This window comes from Macaca thibetana, chromosome 19, assembly GCF_024542745.1.
Source record: "Macaca thibetana thibetana isolate TM-01 chromosome 19, ASM2454274v1, whole genome shotgun sequence".
NCBI lineage: Eukaryota > Metazoa > Chordata > Mammalia > Primates > Cercopithecidae > Macaca > Macaca thibetana.
In genome coordinates, this window is record NC_065596.1 from 37,213,311 (window position 1) to 37,231,094 (window position 17,784).

Here is a 17,784-nt window from a genome sequence, read left to right on the forward strand (position 1 = left end):
GTGCTCATTATCAAGTTTAAAAACATTGTTGGAACGTATGTTTTAGTTTCATAAGGGCAGTTACAAATGTGACATCAGACAGTATTTTTAAATCCCTTAGAAGTAATCATTGAAATAGATAATACTTAAAAATAGAATAAGATTTGTAAACCAAAACTTTTAGGCTTAAGGAGGGACTAAGTTTTTGGATTTATAACTCTAACAAAAGAACATATTTAACAACCCCAAACACAAAACAGACAAAAGAGACTGGCAAATATTTATTTTTAACTTTATTTTTATTGTTGACACTATTACAGATAGATAGAACGACCACAACCATATTAACAAACCAAAAACCTGTGCACAGAAACAAGATGAAGAAAATATATCAAGATGTTAACCACAGTCTTTGGATGGTGAAATCATGGGTGAGGTTCTCTTCTACATTTCTGTAACTTCAAAGTTTCTATAATGAACACATATTTCATATATAATGGAAATATATGTAATAAAGGCGGACTACCAAAACACTAGAATGATGAAGACCTTTCAAGAAAACCGAGACAAAATAACCATAATCCCACAACAACTACACAACTATTTCTTGTTTTCCATCTTTCTTCCCATCTTTGACACTTATGCATACTTATCATTAACACCCTAATAATCACAGACTAGTGCACAGATCAAGATGTTAACAGTAATTGTTGTTGGGTGTTGGGAATATGAGTGAATTTTCTTTACTGAATTTCCAAACTTTTCTATGAGTATGTATTATATTTGTAATGGAAAAATACATACATAAAATTTATTACCACGACACCAAAGATTATTTAAGGAATTTGAGACAAAATATTTAACCAAGTTCCCACAACGACAACACTATTTTAGCTATTTTCCACATCTTTTCATTTTAGACTTTATGCACACATATTTAACAGTGTTATAATCACAAACTTGTGCACTGAAACAAGACGGAGGAAATAGATCAAGATGTTAGCAGTAGTTGTTGGGTGTTGGGAATATAGGTAATTTTTTAAAATAATTTACTGTATTTTCTAATTTTTCCTCTGGGTATGTATTATGCACACAATGGAGACATACATAATACACTGTTATCAGGACATTATTATAGGGAACATTTGAAAAAATTAAGGTGAAAGTATTTAACCATAATTCCACAAAGGTAACGTAACAAGCTATTTTGAATATACATTTTGACACAGTTATAATCATAAACCTGTGCACAGAAACAAGCATAAACAAGATAGAGGAGACTATATCTGTCTTTGGATGGTGGGAATATGATTTTTTTTCCTCCACTTTTCTGTAATTTCCAAGTGTGTGATAATGAGTTCAAATTATGTTCACAATGGAAATGTGATCATAAACTTTTTAGTAACACTACCATAAAGAACATTCAAGAAATTTAAGAAAATAATGCTCAACTATAAGCCTACAACACCACCACAACAGCTTTTGACTATAAGCATATATTTTTAAACAGTTATAACTGTAGTATAAATATACTTTCATGTCCTGCTCTCTCCACTTAATATTCTGTAAATATATTTCCACGTTGCTACATAACTCGTGATTATCATTTTTAAACAGCTGCATTAAGTGTCCACAGATAGGTTGAAGCAATCATTCTCTTGTTTAGCATTTGTTACTACCTTTTCACTAACTTAAGGTTGGAACGGACACCCTTACTTATGGCAAGGTGCTTTCTGAAAAGGGTCTACCACTGCCAACAATGTTAACACCAAGTAACGAACCCACAAAGTTCACCCCGACATCAACATTGATTCTCGTTTCAAGAGTCCTCTTCCCATGTAGTACACCTCACTGCCCCTCAGCTTTCCCGATGTCCGTTCCAACCTCAGGTCTTCCTATGCAGCTAGCTCTCACCTATACCATACCATCAAAGGCTCCTTTTCCAAACTGCTCAGGACACCCCACTCAATTCCTTCTCAGCAACCTGGACTTCCACAGTTCTTGCCTCTGGTGTTTTCTTCTGTCTGTCTCCTCTCCCCTCCTAGATCTGGTGATATATTAGGACTCCCTTCTTTGGCTTACTCATTTCTGCTTCTAGCTCTCTGCTCTACAATCTTCCTAAATGTTGACACTCCCTGCATCTTTGACATACTTCCAAGCCCTAATCCTGCAGATCCAGAAGAGTAAGATTCAGACACATTTCCCCCAGTGGGTATTTTAATTTTGCTTGTTCAAATGATCTACACTTACATTTTGCAAATCTTTTTTTTTTTTAATTTTTTAAATTTTAAATTTTTTTTTCCAGCCAACTCAAGGCCAAAAAAAAAAAAAAAAATCTCTTAATATAGTTATTATGCAAGGGTAGGGGAAGCAAAGGAGCACAGGTAGTCCACAGAATAGGACACAGGAAACCTCAAGCTGTGAGGTCAATTTGTGATTAAAAGGAATACTAAGATTAGATGAATGCGACACTCAGAAATACTCTAGGAGAGCTGAAAAAGAAGGAACAGATGTTAACAAAACAAATTAAGGCTGCTGGGGAACCTGAGTCCATGTTAAGCTTGGGTTGACTGTAAAGAAAGCAATTTTTTTTTTTTTTAATGCAAGTTAGACATGGAGTTAGAGGGTCAGATAAATAACGAAGAGAATTAAGTTAGCGATAGAAAGATCTAAGGATACTAGCTCCTGGGCACCTAGGGTGCAAACTGACTTGTGGCAGCATAGGCTGGTGCTGCAAAGGGGACCCAAGCCATGTTGCTACTTGTCACTTAAGGCAGGAAGCGCACAAAGGAAGTGATGAAAGGTCATTAGCCTGCATCATTATTTACAGCATGAGAGCCTCTCCTACGGTTCTCAACCTTCATTAGGCACTACTGTGATCTAGTGATGGTTGTAACCCATTCTTTAAAGGCAAAGATGTAAGATTTACAGGGAAAAGCTTCGGGTTTTATCAATTCACTATCATCAAACACATACTGAGTTGGTTTAAAAAAAAAAAAATCCAGAAAACAAACTTGTAATATTTTTGCATGACAACCACTTCAACAAACGTAACGATGTGGGAACCAATCAATTTGGGTCACAAAAAGTCAATCCGTATAGTGTAAAGCCTTACACAGTATTAGGTTCCAAAGTGATGGTGCAGATGAAATGGCTGCAGAAAGAAGCTAAAGTACTTCTCTTTTCAAACAGCAAAGAGTAAAAGACATGTTATCTATCATGCCCACACCTTCACAAGACTGTTCAAGGGTAAGAAACAAAACAATTACTCGAAAAAGATACTGACAGGGTTCAAATAATGCACAATAAATCTTTCTTGGGATCTAAGACACTTACAAATATATTCAAATTTGTTGCTCTCTTCCTCCTCCAAAAAAAAAAAAAAAAAAAAAAAATTCAGAGTACCAGGTAAGGTACCTCTGTAAACTGTAACTGTATATCATATTAAATCCAAATCTATGTGATCACTGTTCTGCCATAATTTGCTATTTTATATACACCTCAGGAAACACTATATATACATTACACAAGTGTCATTTACAGTTGGTTTGGGCAACCTTTGTAGTATGGAATACTCATAGGGTTTTCTCAATCTGGTTACTTGGAAAGGTAAGATGTGTGCTGTGGCTTTCCCACATGCAGACACTGTCATCTGAAGGGGAAAGCTTAAGACTGGAATCTCCACATTCATTCTCTTTTCAATATGAGTTTGGAGATGTTAAGTCAGGTGTGTAACACACTAAGGTTAAGTCTCCTACTGACATTATCATGGATTGGTTTGAATTCTCTGTGGTTTGGTAAGGGTCAAGTCCTAGGTGAAGGTTTTCTAACCTTTACCCCATGCCCTCAGCCAGTGTGGGTATTCTGGTGTCTGGCGAGGGACAGGCGGTCACTAAAGAGCTGCCCACAGACGTCACATTTGAAGTACTTCTCATCAGCTTGATTGGCACCACCTGTGCTGGTGCTGGCATGTTCGATGTAGCCTGAGCACTCCCCAAAGGCATTTGCAGGCTCAAATATGATCATGCTGGCATGAGTTTTCAGGTGCTCACCGAATGCTGTGCTGGAAGTGAAGGTTTCTGTGCATTCATGGCAATCATAGTATGGTTCTTCTACCTGAATCTCTTCATCTTCAGCTTCTTCTGGGTCTTCAATTCCCACACCGTCAGGCTCGTCGGCATCTCCCTCTGGCTCTTCAGCTCTTTCTTCTGGGTCTTCAATCCCTGCACCATCTGGTTCATCGGCATCCCCATTTGGCTGCTCGGCCTCTCCATTCGGCTGTTCAGCCTCTCCATTGGGCTCTGCAGCCTCTCCATCTGGCCCTTCAGCCTCTCCGTTTGGCTCAGCCGCCTCCACCTCTGGCTCGGCAGCCTCCACTTCCGGCTCGGCAGCCTCCACTTCTGGCTCGGCAGCCTCTACATTTGACCCCTGAATCCTCAGAACTACTTGTGGAACGTGGACATTGGCTTCAACTTCCTGGGCTGCTGCTGCTGCAGCTGCAGCTGCTGCTTCATCATCATCATCATCATCTTCCAGATGAAGCTCCTTATGTTTAGTGAGGACTGTGCTATGAATAAAGGACTTTCCACAATCCTTGCATTCATAGAATGGTATAGCTCCTTTGAGGGGCTCAGTAAGAAATGAGGTGTGAGTATAGGTGGACCCATACTCATAAGGCTCATTCTTATGAACAGTTACATGATCTGCAAGTTCTGCTGGGTTGATGAAAGCCTCTCCACAGATTGCACATTCAAAGACTCTCTCTTCGGTCTGACTTCTCTGAAACTCAGTGAGGGCTAAGCCTGGAACGATAGCTTCCTCAGCCATCTGGCTCTGCTCCAGTAAATCATCTTCCCTGTGAAGTCTCATATGCTCATTAAGGGCAGAGCTATGAATGAAGCCTTGTCCACACAAAAGGCATCGAATGGCCGACCCAGCAAGAGCAGGATTCCTCTCTGCGGCACGATTCCTCCGTGGCTTCATGGGCAAGAGGGCAATAAAACCATCATCACACCCCTTCATGGAATACAACTGGTCTTGTTCATGGATTCTCTGATGCTCGAAAAGGAATGAGCTATGAATAAAAGATTCCCCACACTTTGGACATTCATACAGCTGCTCTCCAGTGTAATCTCTCTGATACTCGCTGACGGAATGGGTGTGAATTACAGAATGTGTGTACTCCCGACTGTCAACCAGGCACTTCCTGCTGTGGACTTTCTGATGGTCTGTGAGGTCTGTGAGATCCACAAAGCCCAGGCCACAGTCCTCACATTCATAGATTGCGTTATCAGGGTCATCCTTCTGCAGGTCTTCCATGTCTGAGCCTTGAATGACAGGGTCTTCAATTGTCTCCTGACCATGGGTCTCCTCGCCGTAGGTCTCCTCGCCGTGGGTCTCCTCGCTATAGGTCTCCTCCCCATGGATCTTCTCACCTTGAGACTCCTTACCATGAGACTTCTCTTGGTCATAGATTTTCTGGTATGTGTTCAGGTCTTTGCTGGTAGCAAAAAATTGTCTGAATTCCTTAAATTTGTTCCACGCTTGCTCTTTAGCATACTGCTCTTGGGCATAACTTGTTTGAGGGTCAGTAGGGGCCAGGCTGCGAATGACAGACCATTCGTAGTTTCTGCTTCCAGAGGGCTTCTCTCTATCATGAATCTTCTGGTGCTCAGTGAGGTCAGAGATACGCCCAAAGCACTCCCCACACTCCTGACATTCATAGAGCATCCCTCGAGGGCGAAATGTTTGTTCACCAAAAGGTAGAGAGTGAATTACAGAGGTCTCATTGCTCCTATGCTCAATGTATTTCTTTTTAGCACGAGCCTTCTGGTATTCACGGACATTTGAGCTGGGAACAGAGAATTCACCATCCTTCTTAAATTCACCAGATCCCTCTCCAGGAACACTTTTCTGAGGTCTGGCATGGGATACACTCTGTATGACAGAGTCTCCATAGTTGTGATCCTTACTGCCCCCTTCACAAGGGTTCTCTCTGGCAGGAATCTTCTGTCGCTTATCATTAAGGTCTGAGATATAAATGGAGCATTCTCCCTTCTCATTAGATTCCACCAATTCATTTCCACTGTGACTTCTTGGAGGTTTGGAAGTCACTAAGCTATGGATAACAGACCTACTGTATTCCCTTCCTTCAGACGTGTTCCCTCCAGCACGAACTCTCTGATGGTTGATAGCATCGAAGCTCTGAATAGTAGACTCTGCCGTTACTTTTGGTTTACTGGGCCCCGCTACACTGTGACTTTTCTGAGCTTCCACAGAGGCTAAGCTATGAATAACAGACCTCTCATATGATTTCCTTTCATAGACATTTTCCTTAGTGGGAATCTTCTGGTTTTCATAGGGGTTAGAGCTAATGGTGAATGCCTTCTCATCCTCATCACTTTCAGGAGGTCGTGTTATAGTATGACTCTTCTGAGATTCAGTGAAGGGTCCACTATGAATGACAGATTTCTCGTACCCTCTGCCTTCAAAGAGGTTCTTTCGAGAATGAATATTCTGATGCTCACTGAGCTCTGAGCTTTGCATGAAGGCATCCCGGCCATCTGTAAAGTCATAGAGCTTCTCCTTATTGTAAGTCTTCTGACGCCTTTTAAGGGACTGACCAGGAATAAAGGTTTCCTCACATACCTTACCCTTATTTTCAAATGGGTTCCCTCTAGTATGGATTTTCTGATGTTCTTTCAGGGATGAGCTATGAAGGAAAGTCTCCCCACACACCTTACATTCGTACATTTTCTCTTTACCATACATTTTCTGAAACTCATTAAGGGTTGGGCTGGGCCTAAAGGTTTCCCCGCGCTCACGATCACGTTCACGCTCATTATCTTTGTCATCCCCAAAGTGGATTTTCTGGTGCTCAATCAGGGCAGAACTATGAAGGAAGGTTTCCTTACACACCCTGCACTCATAGAATTTGTCTTTGCCATATATTTTCTGAAGCTCACTAAAGGTTGGGCTAGGCATGAAGGCCTCCTCACACTCCTGATTCTTACATTCCACAGGATATTCTCTAGCATGAATTTTCCGATGTTCAGCCAAGGCGGCACTCTTATTGAAGGTCTCTCCACAGTCCTTACATTCAAAACGTTTCCCTCCAACCTGACTTTTCTGAACTTCACTGACAGCCACACTGTGAATAAAGGACTCACCATACTCATAGAGGTTCTCTCTAGTATGCATGATCTGGTGCTCAACAAATTCTGAGATGACACTGAACGACCTCCCACACTCATCACATACATATGGCATTGCCCCAAAATCAATTGGCTGCGACTCAGTAAACGACGGGGAGCTGAGGCTGCTCAGGTTGCTCATGCTCACGGCTTTTCTCATCTCACTACCACATTCAAAGGGCTTCTTCCTGGGACAGCCTTTTTGATCATGAATCGAGCCCTTCCCATCCGTGTCAAAATGATAGCGCCTCTTTCTTTCCAGAACTCTCTTTCTGGAAACAAGGGTTGAATTAAACCTAAAGCCTCCCCTAAATGCATTCCCTTCATAAACCCTCTGCTGGATCACTGACTCCCTCTTGTGCAATGAAACGTCCTTCCAGTTAGCATCTGACATTCTGGGGAATCTCTGTGACTGGTCGCTTGACTCCCTTGCTCTTCCCGATTTGGAACTGCGCGACACATCCTTGATGAATTTTTCCATTATCACTCCGTGGGAAGACTCATCTTCACAAATCCCCCGCCGGTGGGTTGATTTTTTGGCTTCAGGCATAGTTTTTAGACCTGGAAAGAAACCCTAAATGTAAATACTCCCTAGTCCCCACAGGAAGGACATTGGACTTGGAGGGGTGCACCCTTCTGTGATGTTTACGAATGCAAAGTGTAGAAGGTTCCTTGATAGCATCTTACTGGCTGTGTGGCTCCTCTGTGGGATGTGCCTCCTGCTTACCTCGACTGGTGCTTGGGTAGGCACTTCTCTTGGATCTTGATGAGTGGCCCTGCGTCATGTGGGAGTGGCCATCGTCTTCAGCAAGCTGCACTCCTGGTCACAAGGACAATATGGTGCCTCAAATTCAAGTTGAGGACCAAGACTCATCCCCATAAATTGATCTTCATCTTTCACTGAGCCTCTAAATATGAGGTGGCCCACATCTGATTCCTTGGATGTCAGAAGACATTTGCTGTCTCATTTCCCTACTATCTATTCCCTAATCCATTGTAATCTGCAAGTAATTCTTCTGACTCCACTCAGAAATGTGCACAAAGACCTCACATGTCCCTGAAATCAGTGCATTGTCTTTTAGTCTTCACCTTCTTGTAACCACTTTTTTTTTTTTTTTTGAGACGGAGTCTCGCTCTGTCACCCAGGCTGGGGTGCAGTGGCCAGATCTCAGCTCACTGCAAGCTCCACCTCCCAGGTTTACGCCATTCTCCTGCCTCAGCCTCCCAAGTAGCTGGGACCACAGGCGCCCGCCACCTCGCCCGGCTAGTATTTTGTATTTTTTAGTAGAGACGGGGTTTCACCATGTTAGCCAGGATGGTCTCAATCTCCTGACCTCGTGATCCGCCCGTCTCAGCCTCCCAAAGTGCTGGGATTACAGGCTTGAGCCACCGTGCCCGGCCCTTGTAACCACTTTTTAAGTCCTCTTTTTCACTGGCCTTCTTCCTCTTACCTCACGACTGCTCTTCCTCCACCCGCTCCCTCGAGGCCCCATGGCCTTATAGACCTGCAGGACAGCCAACTGCCCACTACCAACTTAGGCTAGATGTCTTCCAGGAAAGTCCACATGGGAACTCAGGATTCCATCCTGAATGTCTACTTAAAAACCTCCAGTGCTACCGCTCTGGAAAAAGGTATCAACTCTTGTGGCAAGAAGCATCTCCCTGCTTGTCCCCACCCTGTACAATATATCTTTACCCAAAGCCAGAGGCATTTCTTAAAAATACACATTTCATCATTTACTCCCTCATTTGAAATCTTTCATAGATTTCTTACTACCCTTGAAGTCCAAATATATTAATGTGTCGGACTCTAACATCCAGCTTAAAAAGGAGCAAGATGACAAAATGCTCCAATGACTGGACTGGTAGTGATTGAGAAGCAGCTGCTTACCCAGGGAGAGCAGCTTCCTGTAGTTTTCCATGTTGTCCTGGATTGTGTTGTGAGGTTTCCTGTCCTCAGTGAGGTCTACCACATTTTGGTATGATTCAGCATCCTAAAACAGCAAACACAGACCTCTCAATGGAGTCTGTCCCCACCGATATCCAAAGACAGAATAATGTTGGCGACATGGGAGCTACATATATGAAGTTATATAGTAAGTGCTCACGGTATTGGGGTTCTGAGTGATCCAAGTCAAGTGTTACTAGGGGCCTACGTCGTACCTACCTTGGTGCTACACTCTGAGGCAGATCCCAAAGACGCATGACACATATTCCTTGCCCTCATGCAGCTTATAATTTGGTTGGAGAGAAAAGACTCATGAAACAATTAGAGAACAATAAACAATAAATTGGGGTACAGATAATAAGTGCTAAACGGGTTTTGTAGAGGGACAGTTCAGGATGGGCCTGAACAGTGTGCACAGGTTTGTGGAGGGCAGGTGGGGCCTTAAGTAGCGGGTAAGGTTATGATACATAGAGAAAGGGATTGGTGGGAAAACTTAAACAGACTAAATATCAAACAGGCATGGAGTACTCAGGGAACAGAAAGAAGACACACACATTCAGGCAGACGTCTGGTCAGGATGTGACTTAAACCTCCCTCCTGGTTTCTCCATGGCATAGCACGGCTATACTGAGGGAGTTTCCAGTTTGCAGAATTTCCAAATAACCCAGGAATAACTGTAAGCCCTGAGGGCATTTTTATAATTGCCTTTTCTGTTTTAATGGACATTTACCTAAAAAGGAATTTAAAAATTCCTCGAATTACTCAGGAGAACCTTCTACCAGGATCCTAAAGGACCTTTGCTTATTGCCAGAGGGCCGACTAGAACACTACTGGTTTCAGGGAGTCATGGTTCCAGGAAGAATGGCACTGAGGCTGGAGAGAGACTTGAGGAGGGAGACGGTGCTATGGGAAGCCCACAGGCTTTGGAGCTGGACAGAGATCTGGGTCAAAGGAGGATCGCACCAATTATGAGCTGTGCAACCTTGGGAACAGAAATCTTTTTGAACCTTTCTTTCAGGTTCTTCACCTGTAAAATGGGGAGAAGTGCATTTATCTGCTTTGCAATACCGTGGGTGAGGATTTTCGGCAATGTGATGTGTTGCTTAAATATTAAGAAAAATTATGTAAAGGAAATACGTATGTTTTGATATTAAATCCACCATAGTTCTATTGCTGGGAAAAGCCATGGAGCAACATGAAAAATGTAGCAAAAAAGAGGGTTTGCTGAATAAGGTATATATCAAGAAAACAAAGAGGTACGGGCATCTGGGTTTAAGAGGGAAGCCTTATTTATGCACTGCCTGTGTCCTGCCACAAAAAAGCAAAAACAACGACAAAAACTAAGTAGGGCAAGGAAACAAAGCAGAGCTTCACAGATAAAATTCTTTTCTCACATGAAAAAAAAAGCACACTTTGATTTGAAATTAAAATCTAGGCAAGTAGGCAGCCCTACATTGGTTGTTCACTTTGTGTTTGTAATCAACAATGACATCTTAATGTATACAAACTGCAATCAAGTTCAACGGAAGAGATGCTGTTCTGAAAACAATGCTAGTATGGTACAATGTAATTTTCACAACATGATCCATACATGTGAACAATTAAGAGATTTACACATGATGCTAAAAGATGAGAGAATTTCCTGTTTTGTACACCTCCAAAACGTAATTTGTCATTTGCTGCTGGGGTTACTACTATACTGCATCAGTAGGAATCAGTAGCTTCCAGACTTTTGATTATGCAGACATGGGGCTTGGATGCCAATTCTTCACAGATTGTCAAGGAAGGGCATTTAAAAAGCAAAACAAGACAAAGCCCAACTACCAGGATACCAATGGCCAGGCCCACACATGCCTGCAGCCTTCTTCCTGTATCCCAGTCACTTGGCCCTTTGTTTAGTTCCTATCCCACAACTTTAGCTGAGCTCTCCCTAATGCCTGGGGTCCCCTCCCACAACACCTGACCCAGTCTGCTCCTTGCTCTAGACGGCAACTGTTAATGCCTCCAAGACATTTCCCTTCAATCCAAATCAAGGCCCTTGTTACAATTTCTTGTTAACTCTCTATTTTTCCTTGAGGGCACTGAGAACGATTAGCAGTTATATACAACATTTATGTCAATATTTATTTGTGCAACTGTCAAAAGCTTCTCAGGGCAGGGCCCCTCTCTGTGTTGCTCACTGCTGTGCCCCCCAGGGCCTAGGCCTGCTATCTGACATGGGGTAGGCACTGATACATAAAGGAAAGCAAGGTTCAGCCCAATGGCTCCTCCCTTCTTTGAGTCCAGTCAGTGCTGGGGTCTTCCTCCACACTCCACCATGTCTAAGTGACCCCTTTCCTCCTTCCTAAAAAACAAGCTCAAGTCCCACCTTTTTTTTCCCTTCATGAATCTCCCTGGCACATGCTGCCTCTTCAACCACAACTGCCATAACATTTAATGGTATGCCTACCATGTGCCAGGTACTTTATGTATGTGTATGAGTGACTTTTCACAGCAGCTCTGGGAGCAATCACCATACTCATTTTACAGATGAGGAAACGGAAATTCAGCTTAGTTGAGTAAATGGCCCAAGGCCAGCTAGCAAGTGGCAGAGCCAGGCTTTGAACCCAGCTCTTGTCAGCTCCAGAGCCTTTGCTCTCCCTGGCCAGTCTACTCTGCAGACCCACAGCTTTCCCGGCTCCCTCTTGAGGACCAGAAACATCTCCAGAGTCACTCTGCTTCCCCGGCCCTGTAGGGAACGGCAATGTGACCAACCTACCAAGCGACACACATGCTGAGGGGCAGTAGCTCCTCTGACCACATGAACGACACCGACAGCCAGCAGCAGCCTGGGCTACTTGTCACCTATGGGATGGGCCTGGGCTCTTCCTGGAGGGCTGGGGCTGTCACCCCAGGTGGGACTCTAGGGGCAGATAAATAAACACACCATCCGAGGAAAGAAAGGCATCTCTGCCACGAAATGAAGATGGCCTTTCTAGAAAGAGAGGAAACCTGAGCATACCTGAGATCGGGACTCGTAAGCCCTGGAGTCCCTGTCATCATCTCTTTCCATTTCAAAGCTTGTTTTCGCCATCACAGGAAGGGAAAGATCCCGCTGAGGCATCCCTGGGAAGAGAAAAGGCATCAACAAGAAGCAGGGCCCAGTCCATCCTGCAGGTCCCAGGTTTGTCCTACTCAACTGTGAAGCTGGCTGGGGTGTGAGTGTATAACAGCAAGTGCCTTTCTCTTCTCTGTACTCTGTGGCAGCCTCTGAGGAGTCCCATAAAACCAGTGGCCCTACAAAAACCCAGACCCAGAGCAGGGCCAGGGACCCTGCCTCATCCTTCTGCTCCCAGTCTCGCAGGTGGTTCAGATTGTGCCTAAGCTGTGTGGGTCCAGTGCAGTGTCCACTAGCCTCATCCTTCGGGCACAACCTCTGGGTCTCCCCAGCTGCAATGTGTGACAGGGAGATGGCATCAAGAGACCGTCCCACAGGGTCATGTCTCTGAACAATGCCTAATGTGTTGTGAACCATCACTAAATGTCACTCACTCCTGATATCCTTCTCCTGATCAATTTTAGGGGTGCCCTGCTGCCCAGAGCAGTGCTCTCCAAGTCCAGGAAGAAGAGGAAATGATTTCCAGCAGTATGGACACCAACACCACATTGGTGTGATGATTGATTCCCTTTCAAATCTCAGGCCTGGTGCTCAGATGTGGCACTGTACTTTCCTAACACTGCAAGAAGTCATTGCAGACATTCCTAGTTAACAACATTGTTAAAATGTGTTTTTCATTCTGCTTTCTGCCTATGGCACTTTATACTAGTTTTCAATTTTTTTTTTTTTTTTTTTTGGAGACGGAGTCTCGCTCTATTGCTCAGGCTGGAGTGCAGTGGTGTGATCTCGGCTCACTGCAAACTCCACCTCCTGGGTTCACGCCATTCTCCTGCCTCAGCCTCCTGGGTAGCTGGGACTACAGGGGCCCACCACTGCGCCCAGCTAATTTTTTTGTATTTTTTGTTGAGACGGCGTTTCACCATGTTAGCCAGGATGGTCTCGATCTCCTGACCTCGTGATCTGCCTGCCTCAGCCTCCCAAAGTGCTGGGATTACAGGCGTGAGCCACTGCGCCTGGCCTAGTTTTCAATTTTTAGAGTAGCATAATCTTTCATATAGAAACTTCTAGCTTTTTTAAAAAAATGCACCAGCTTAAGAACACTGAGCAAATAGTTCAGATGGCAACAGGTCTATGTGGTGAAACCTGTGCTGGTGGCACTGAGTGGAACTTCACAAATAGGAGGCTCAGACTAAACTTTTGGGGAAGCAGAATATAGTCCAAATGGAGCAGCAGAAACTTTTGAGGCCCTGGCACTTTCCCCTTCAACCTATGCACAGCACATGCTCTATATCTCCTACTGAGAAAGAAAGTGGTTAAGACTCACTGCTTCTTGGGTTCCTGGTGTAGGACCAGCGGTCTCGTGGCTCCATGTCTCTGCTTCTGCCCCTCCGGTCCCAGTCCCGGTCACCTGAGCGGGTGAGACATTCCAGTGGTTAACAAAGCACTTCGACACACCTGTTTTCCCTGCATGTGCACAAACACCCCTCTGGAAAGAGATGCTACCCTCTTCCCACAAGGAATGTATCCAAAACAGAGAGCTCCAGATTCCCAGGCTCATCTGGCCCCTTCTTTATCATATACCCACAACATGGTTTCTGCAGGCTTTGCGCAAGTGGGGCTTGCTTCCAAGCAAGTTCCAAAGCTCAGTCCAGTAGCTAACCCCCACTTCAAACTCTTTGCTGGCTTCCCACTTCCTAAGGGGCTGAGTCCACATTCAGGAGAATGGATTGCAGACCGTCTACTGTCTGGCAGCCAATCTTAAAGTGCATGTCATTCTACCACAAAAAAACACAAAACCCAAGAAAACAACACACACACCCTCCCTGAAAGCAGAGCTCCCTATAAAAGCTCACTGAAGCATCTTTAATGAACCTTCCTGGGGAGGCTGGGGTACAGCTGGAAGCAGCCTGTTGCAAATTCCAAATAGCTTTAAATATTTTATCGTTGAATAAAATGAAACTAAGTATTTAAGGTGTCTGTTTAGATATGAAAATATCTCATTATGCCATCAGTTACTTTACCCTCTCCTCAGATCTCTGAGTGAAGCTGACCACCTGGGGATGGCGGGGCATCTTCATGGAGGCCCCGACCCACCGTGTCTCCACCTGGAAGCATCTGGCAGCGCCTGCCCACGGCTGACCCAGGGGATGAGTACTCACCACTGAAAGAACGGACTGAGTGAGGTGGTGAGGACTCTCCTCTGTCCCGGGCCATGTCGTCGTCACTGGTCATGTCACTGCTGTTGTCGTCTGAGAGGACACCCATCACCTGGTTACTATCGACCTGGTTACTATCTCTGGCCCATATTCTCACAGTAGTTCCCCCCAGTCCCTGAGCTGCATCTCCCTGTCACACACACACATGGTTGGAGTGACCTGATCCTAACATTGTTGAGCTCAAAACCCTTTAGTGGCTTCCAACCACTCCTGACATACTAAAAACTGTGGGCTGTGAGCACCCCGACCTCACCCCCAGACACAAAAAGCCAGAAGGCAATCTCCTAGCACGCCACACCAAAAGGGCAGGAGCCGTAAGACGTTTTCTCCCTTCCACAGAGGTGTCTCCTTTCCCTCTCCTGACTCAGGATGGTGGTTCTGCGCCAGGGCAGTTTTGGCTGCCAGGGGATACCTGGGCATGTGTGGGGACAATTGTGGTGGTCACACCCAGAAAATCATGATGCGGCTCAATTCCACAGTACACGGGACACCCCCACCGCTGCCCAGGACAGAGAACAATCCAGCCCAGACCATGTTGGAAGTGTGGAGGCTGAGAGCCGCAGGGCGCGCCTGAGGCCTGCACTGACCACCATCACCCCATGGAGACTCTTACCTTCCGGTTGGTACATCTCCTTGTAATTCTCCAGCAGAGTGATGAGTTTCTCACAGTTCTCTGGCTTTTTTGCTCGCACCCAAGGCTTGAGCTTTTCAGGGATGATGGTCAGGCACTGCTCAAGGACCAAGGGCTCGATGGTCTCCTTAGTGCGAGTCTCCGGCTGCAACCAATCAAGGCAGAGGTTTCGGAGTTTGACCAGGGTCTTCCGAGGCCCAACAAATTCCACGTAGATTATGTTCCGAAACCTCTGATGAAAAAACTGAGAGTCAGTTGGACCTTCTCCTATGACGACATCCGGCTCCTTAGTCAAGTCACTGTCTAGCTCATACAGATTTGGGGCCCAGGACTTCTTAGGTGTGGTGGCAGACAAGTGCTTTGGAGGCAGCGTTTCTCTAAGTAAAATTTTCACTGGAGGAACCAAACATGAGTCAACGGGAAAGACGCGGCAGCCCCTGACCGTCAGTACTCAGGGACCTGTAGATCGTAAGGAGATATACACATGTCCCAGAAGTTGAGGACCAGGCAGCAGTGAAGGCCACCCTACCAGGGGCATCAACAATGCTTTGGGATATGGGAGTCGCCAGGAAATAGACAAACAACTGCACAAAGTTGGCCTCAGCACAGCAGTTACAAGCACGACCCCTGGGCTTCACAGAGACCTACTCTTGAGGAGTTAGGTCTGCTACTAACTTGTTAGGTGACTGTGGGCAACTTGTCTAATGCCCTAGAGTCTGTCTCTGTAATCTGAGAAATGAGAATAACAGCACCTCCATCCCTTTCAGAATTGTGAAGCTGAAATAAACTAAGATACCTAAAAAGACTTAACTGCCCAATGCAAGGCACAAGAGAAGTGTTCAAGGCCCTAGCCAGTACTACAATCAGATGTCAGCACATTTATTAGCAAAAATGAAAAGGGAAGTAGGAGCTGGGGCAAATCCTCCCCTAACATTTCTTCCCTTAACACAATCATTAAAACACAGTATACAACATGTAAAAAATGGAAGACCACTCAAAAATATTAAAAGTACTCAACTCTAAGTAACATGACATTATTCCCTCAGACAGTGACAAGTGACCACTGAGCCTCTTGATGCTACTGCATGTTCTTTTGCCCTTCATCAATCTCATCAAAGATCTCATCTGTCTAAAAGAATCGGCTTTCTGTTTTGACATTCCTTTCTTACTGTTTCTTTACCTAGTTCATTTATTTCCTTGTCTTTATTTTATTATCTGCCCCCTTCCATTTTTTAAACTTTTGAGATTGGATATAAACGTAAAGATTTTCAATCTCTCCTCTTTTTTACGTAACCAAGTAAAGCTATACGTTTCCCTTAAAGCATTTTTGCTATCATTTACGTTTTATTACGTATTTTTATGACTTGTCAGCACAACTGGTGCAACTAAGTAGGGCAATATGGGAAAGAAATCGAGGTCTGGGAGCATAAACTACCTACTGGCTTTACTTCCAGAGAAGAAAAAAAAAACATATGCAACAAAAATTTTCTCCCTTTGTTTTAAAAGGAAAGCAAGTTTAAATTTTTTAATTTAAAAAAGTCTAAAGGAAAACTGAAGGTGTTTCCATTATTCAGAGTCTCAATTAGACATTATCACTTGGAAATTAATGTGGTAACTGCGGTAAACTCATGTTTACTCGTCTCAGTGATGGGCTCCCACTTCCCTCACTATGCAAACTGCCTTCCCGCGCTCTCTCTTGTAAGTTATCCCATGGAGCTTGGGCACCATCCAGTGCAAATGCCTCGATCCTGAAGACCTTAGCGACTGGACTATATTCCCTTGCTGCCCTTCTCCATAGGACTGAGACACCACAGACAGCACAACACAGATAATGCTCTGCTGGGCAGAAGAATCCCAAAGCAAGGGAAAGCAGCAGGCCAGAGAGTCCAGGCTCCAGATGATTGGTGTGACATTTCAGACATGGTCACTCTAACCCAGGAAAGGCCAAGAGCAGAGGTCTGTGCCTGTGAGGGAGACAGGCAAGGACACACGGCCCAACTCTGCTACGTGGCAGACAGGCTCAGGAGAACACTCTGGTACCTGAGATGATACTAGCCCTCATCCTCAGGCAATAAAACAGCCTCAGATATGTAATCACCTGTCTGGGAACAGGATCCTTTCTGGAACTTCAGACCAAGCAGTTATCCACAGGAAGAGAGTCAAAACACAGGTACCTGCAGACGTTTTAAAGGAAGAAATACATAGACTAAGAATATGAAAGACATATAGAAGGAGCGTCAGAGAATTAACTCCCCAGATGACTGGGGACTCAAATAGCACTGGGGTGATGCCTTCTATACCTTCAGGGAAAGGTCATTCCCATGCCATACAAACCATGCCAGACAGGAGAAATAAAAAGCTTTCAAACTGTCTTTATGAAACCAGAACAAGTCAAAAACGCAAGGCAAAGATATCACTAAGAAACCACGAACCAAACTCACGAAAGCAGAAATAAAAGTCTTAATGCTGCTATTTTTGAACATTATTCTATGGAGTTCTACCCAATTACAATAAGACAAGAAAAACACATCTGAGGCACAAAGAGATAAAACTAACATTCCCTTACGTAAGATCTATATACGTATATATGCTTCTATATTATGTGAATTTCTCTCCCCAAAAGACATGAATTGAAGCATAAAGTATCCTAGGTAAAAGCTATATATCAGAATGGTAGACTTATAGAGTTCAACAGGAAATCAACATTTTTTTTTTTTGAA

At 44.3% G+C, this 17,784-nt stretch overlaps 1 protein-coding gene across 8 annotated transcripts in view; it reads right to left on the reverse strand.

The window, feature by feature from the left end:
• Window positions 1-254: 254 nt before the first annotated feature.
• Window positions 255-17,784, reverse strand: part of PEG3 (paternally expressed 3) — a 48,126-nt gene continuing 30,596 nt past the window's right edge. For 4 of the 8 annotated variants that reach the window (XM_050771659.1, XM_050771655.1, XM_050771661.1 and 1 more), the window contains 7 exons: window positions 15,047-15,209; window positions 14,377-14,466; window positions 13,542-13,625; window positions 12,122-12,225; window positions 9,064-9,166; window positions 7,900-7,992; window positions 255-7,733 (listed from right to left, as the gene is read on the reverse strand). In XM_050771659.1, the coding sequence (XP_050627616.1) occupies window positions 3,826-7,733; window positions 7,900-7,992; window positions 9,064-9,166; window positions 12,122-12,225; window positions 13,542-13,625; window positions 14,377-14,466; window positions 15,047-15,062 (4,398 nt within the window). In that variant the 5' untranslated portion in view covers window positions 15,063-15,209 and the 3' untranslated portion in view covers window positions 255-3,825. Of the gene's footprint in view, window positions 7,734-7,899; window positions 7,993-9,063; window positions 9,167-12,121; window positions 12,226-13,541; window positions 13,626-14,376; window positions 14,467-15,046; window positions 15,297-17,162; window positions 17,239-17,784 lie in introns of all 8 variants that reach the window. The other 4 variants (XM_050771656.1, XM_050771660.1, XM_050771657.1 and 1 more) reach the window with 3 other exon arrangements.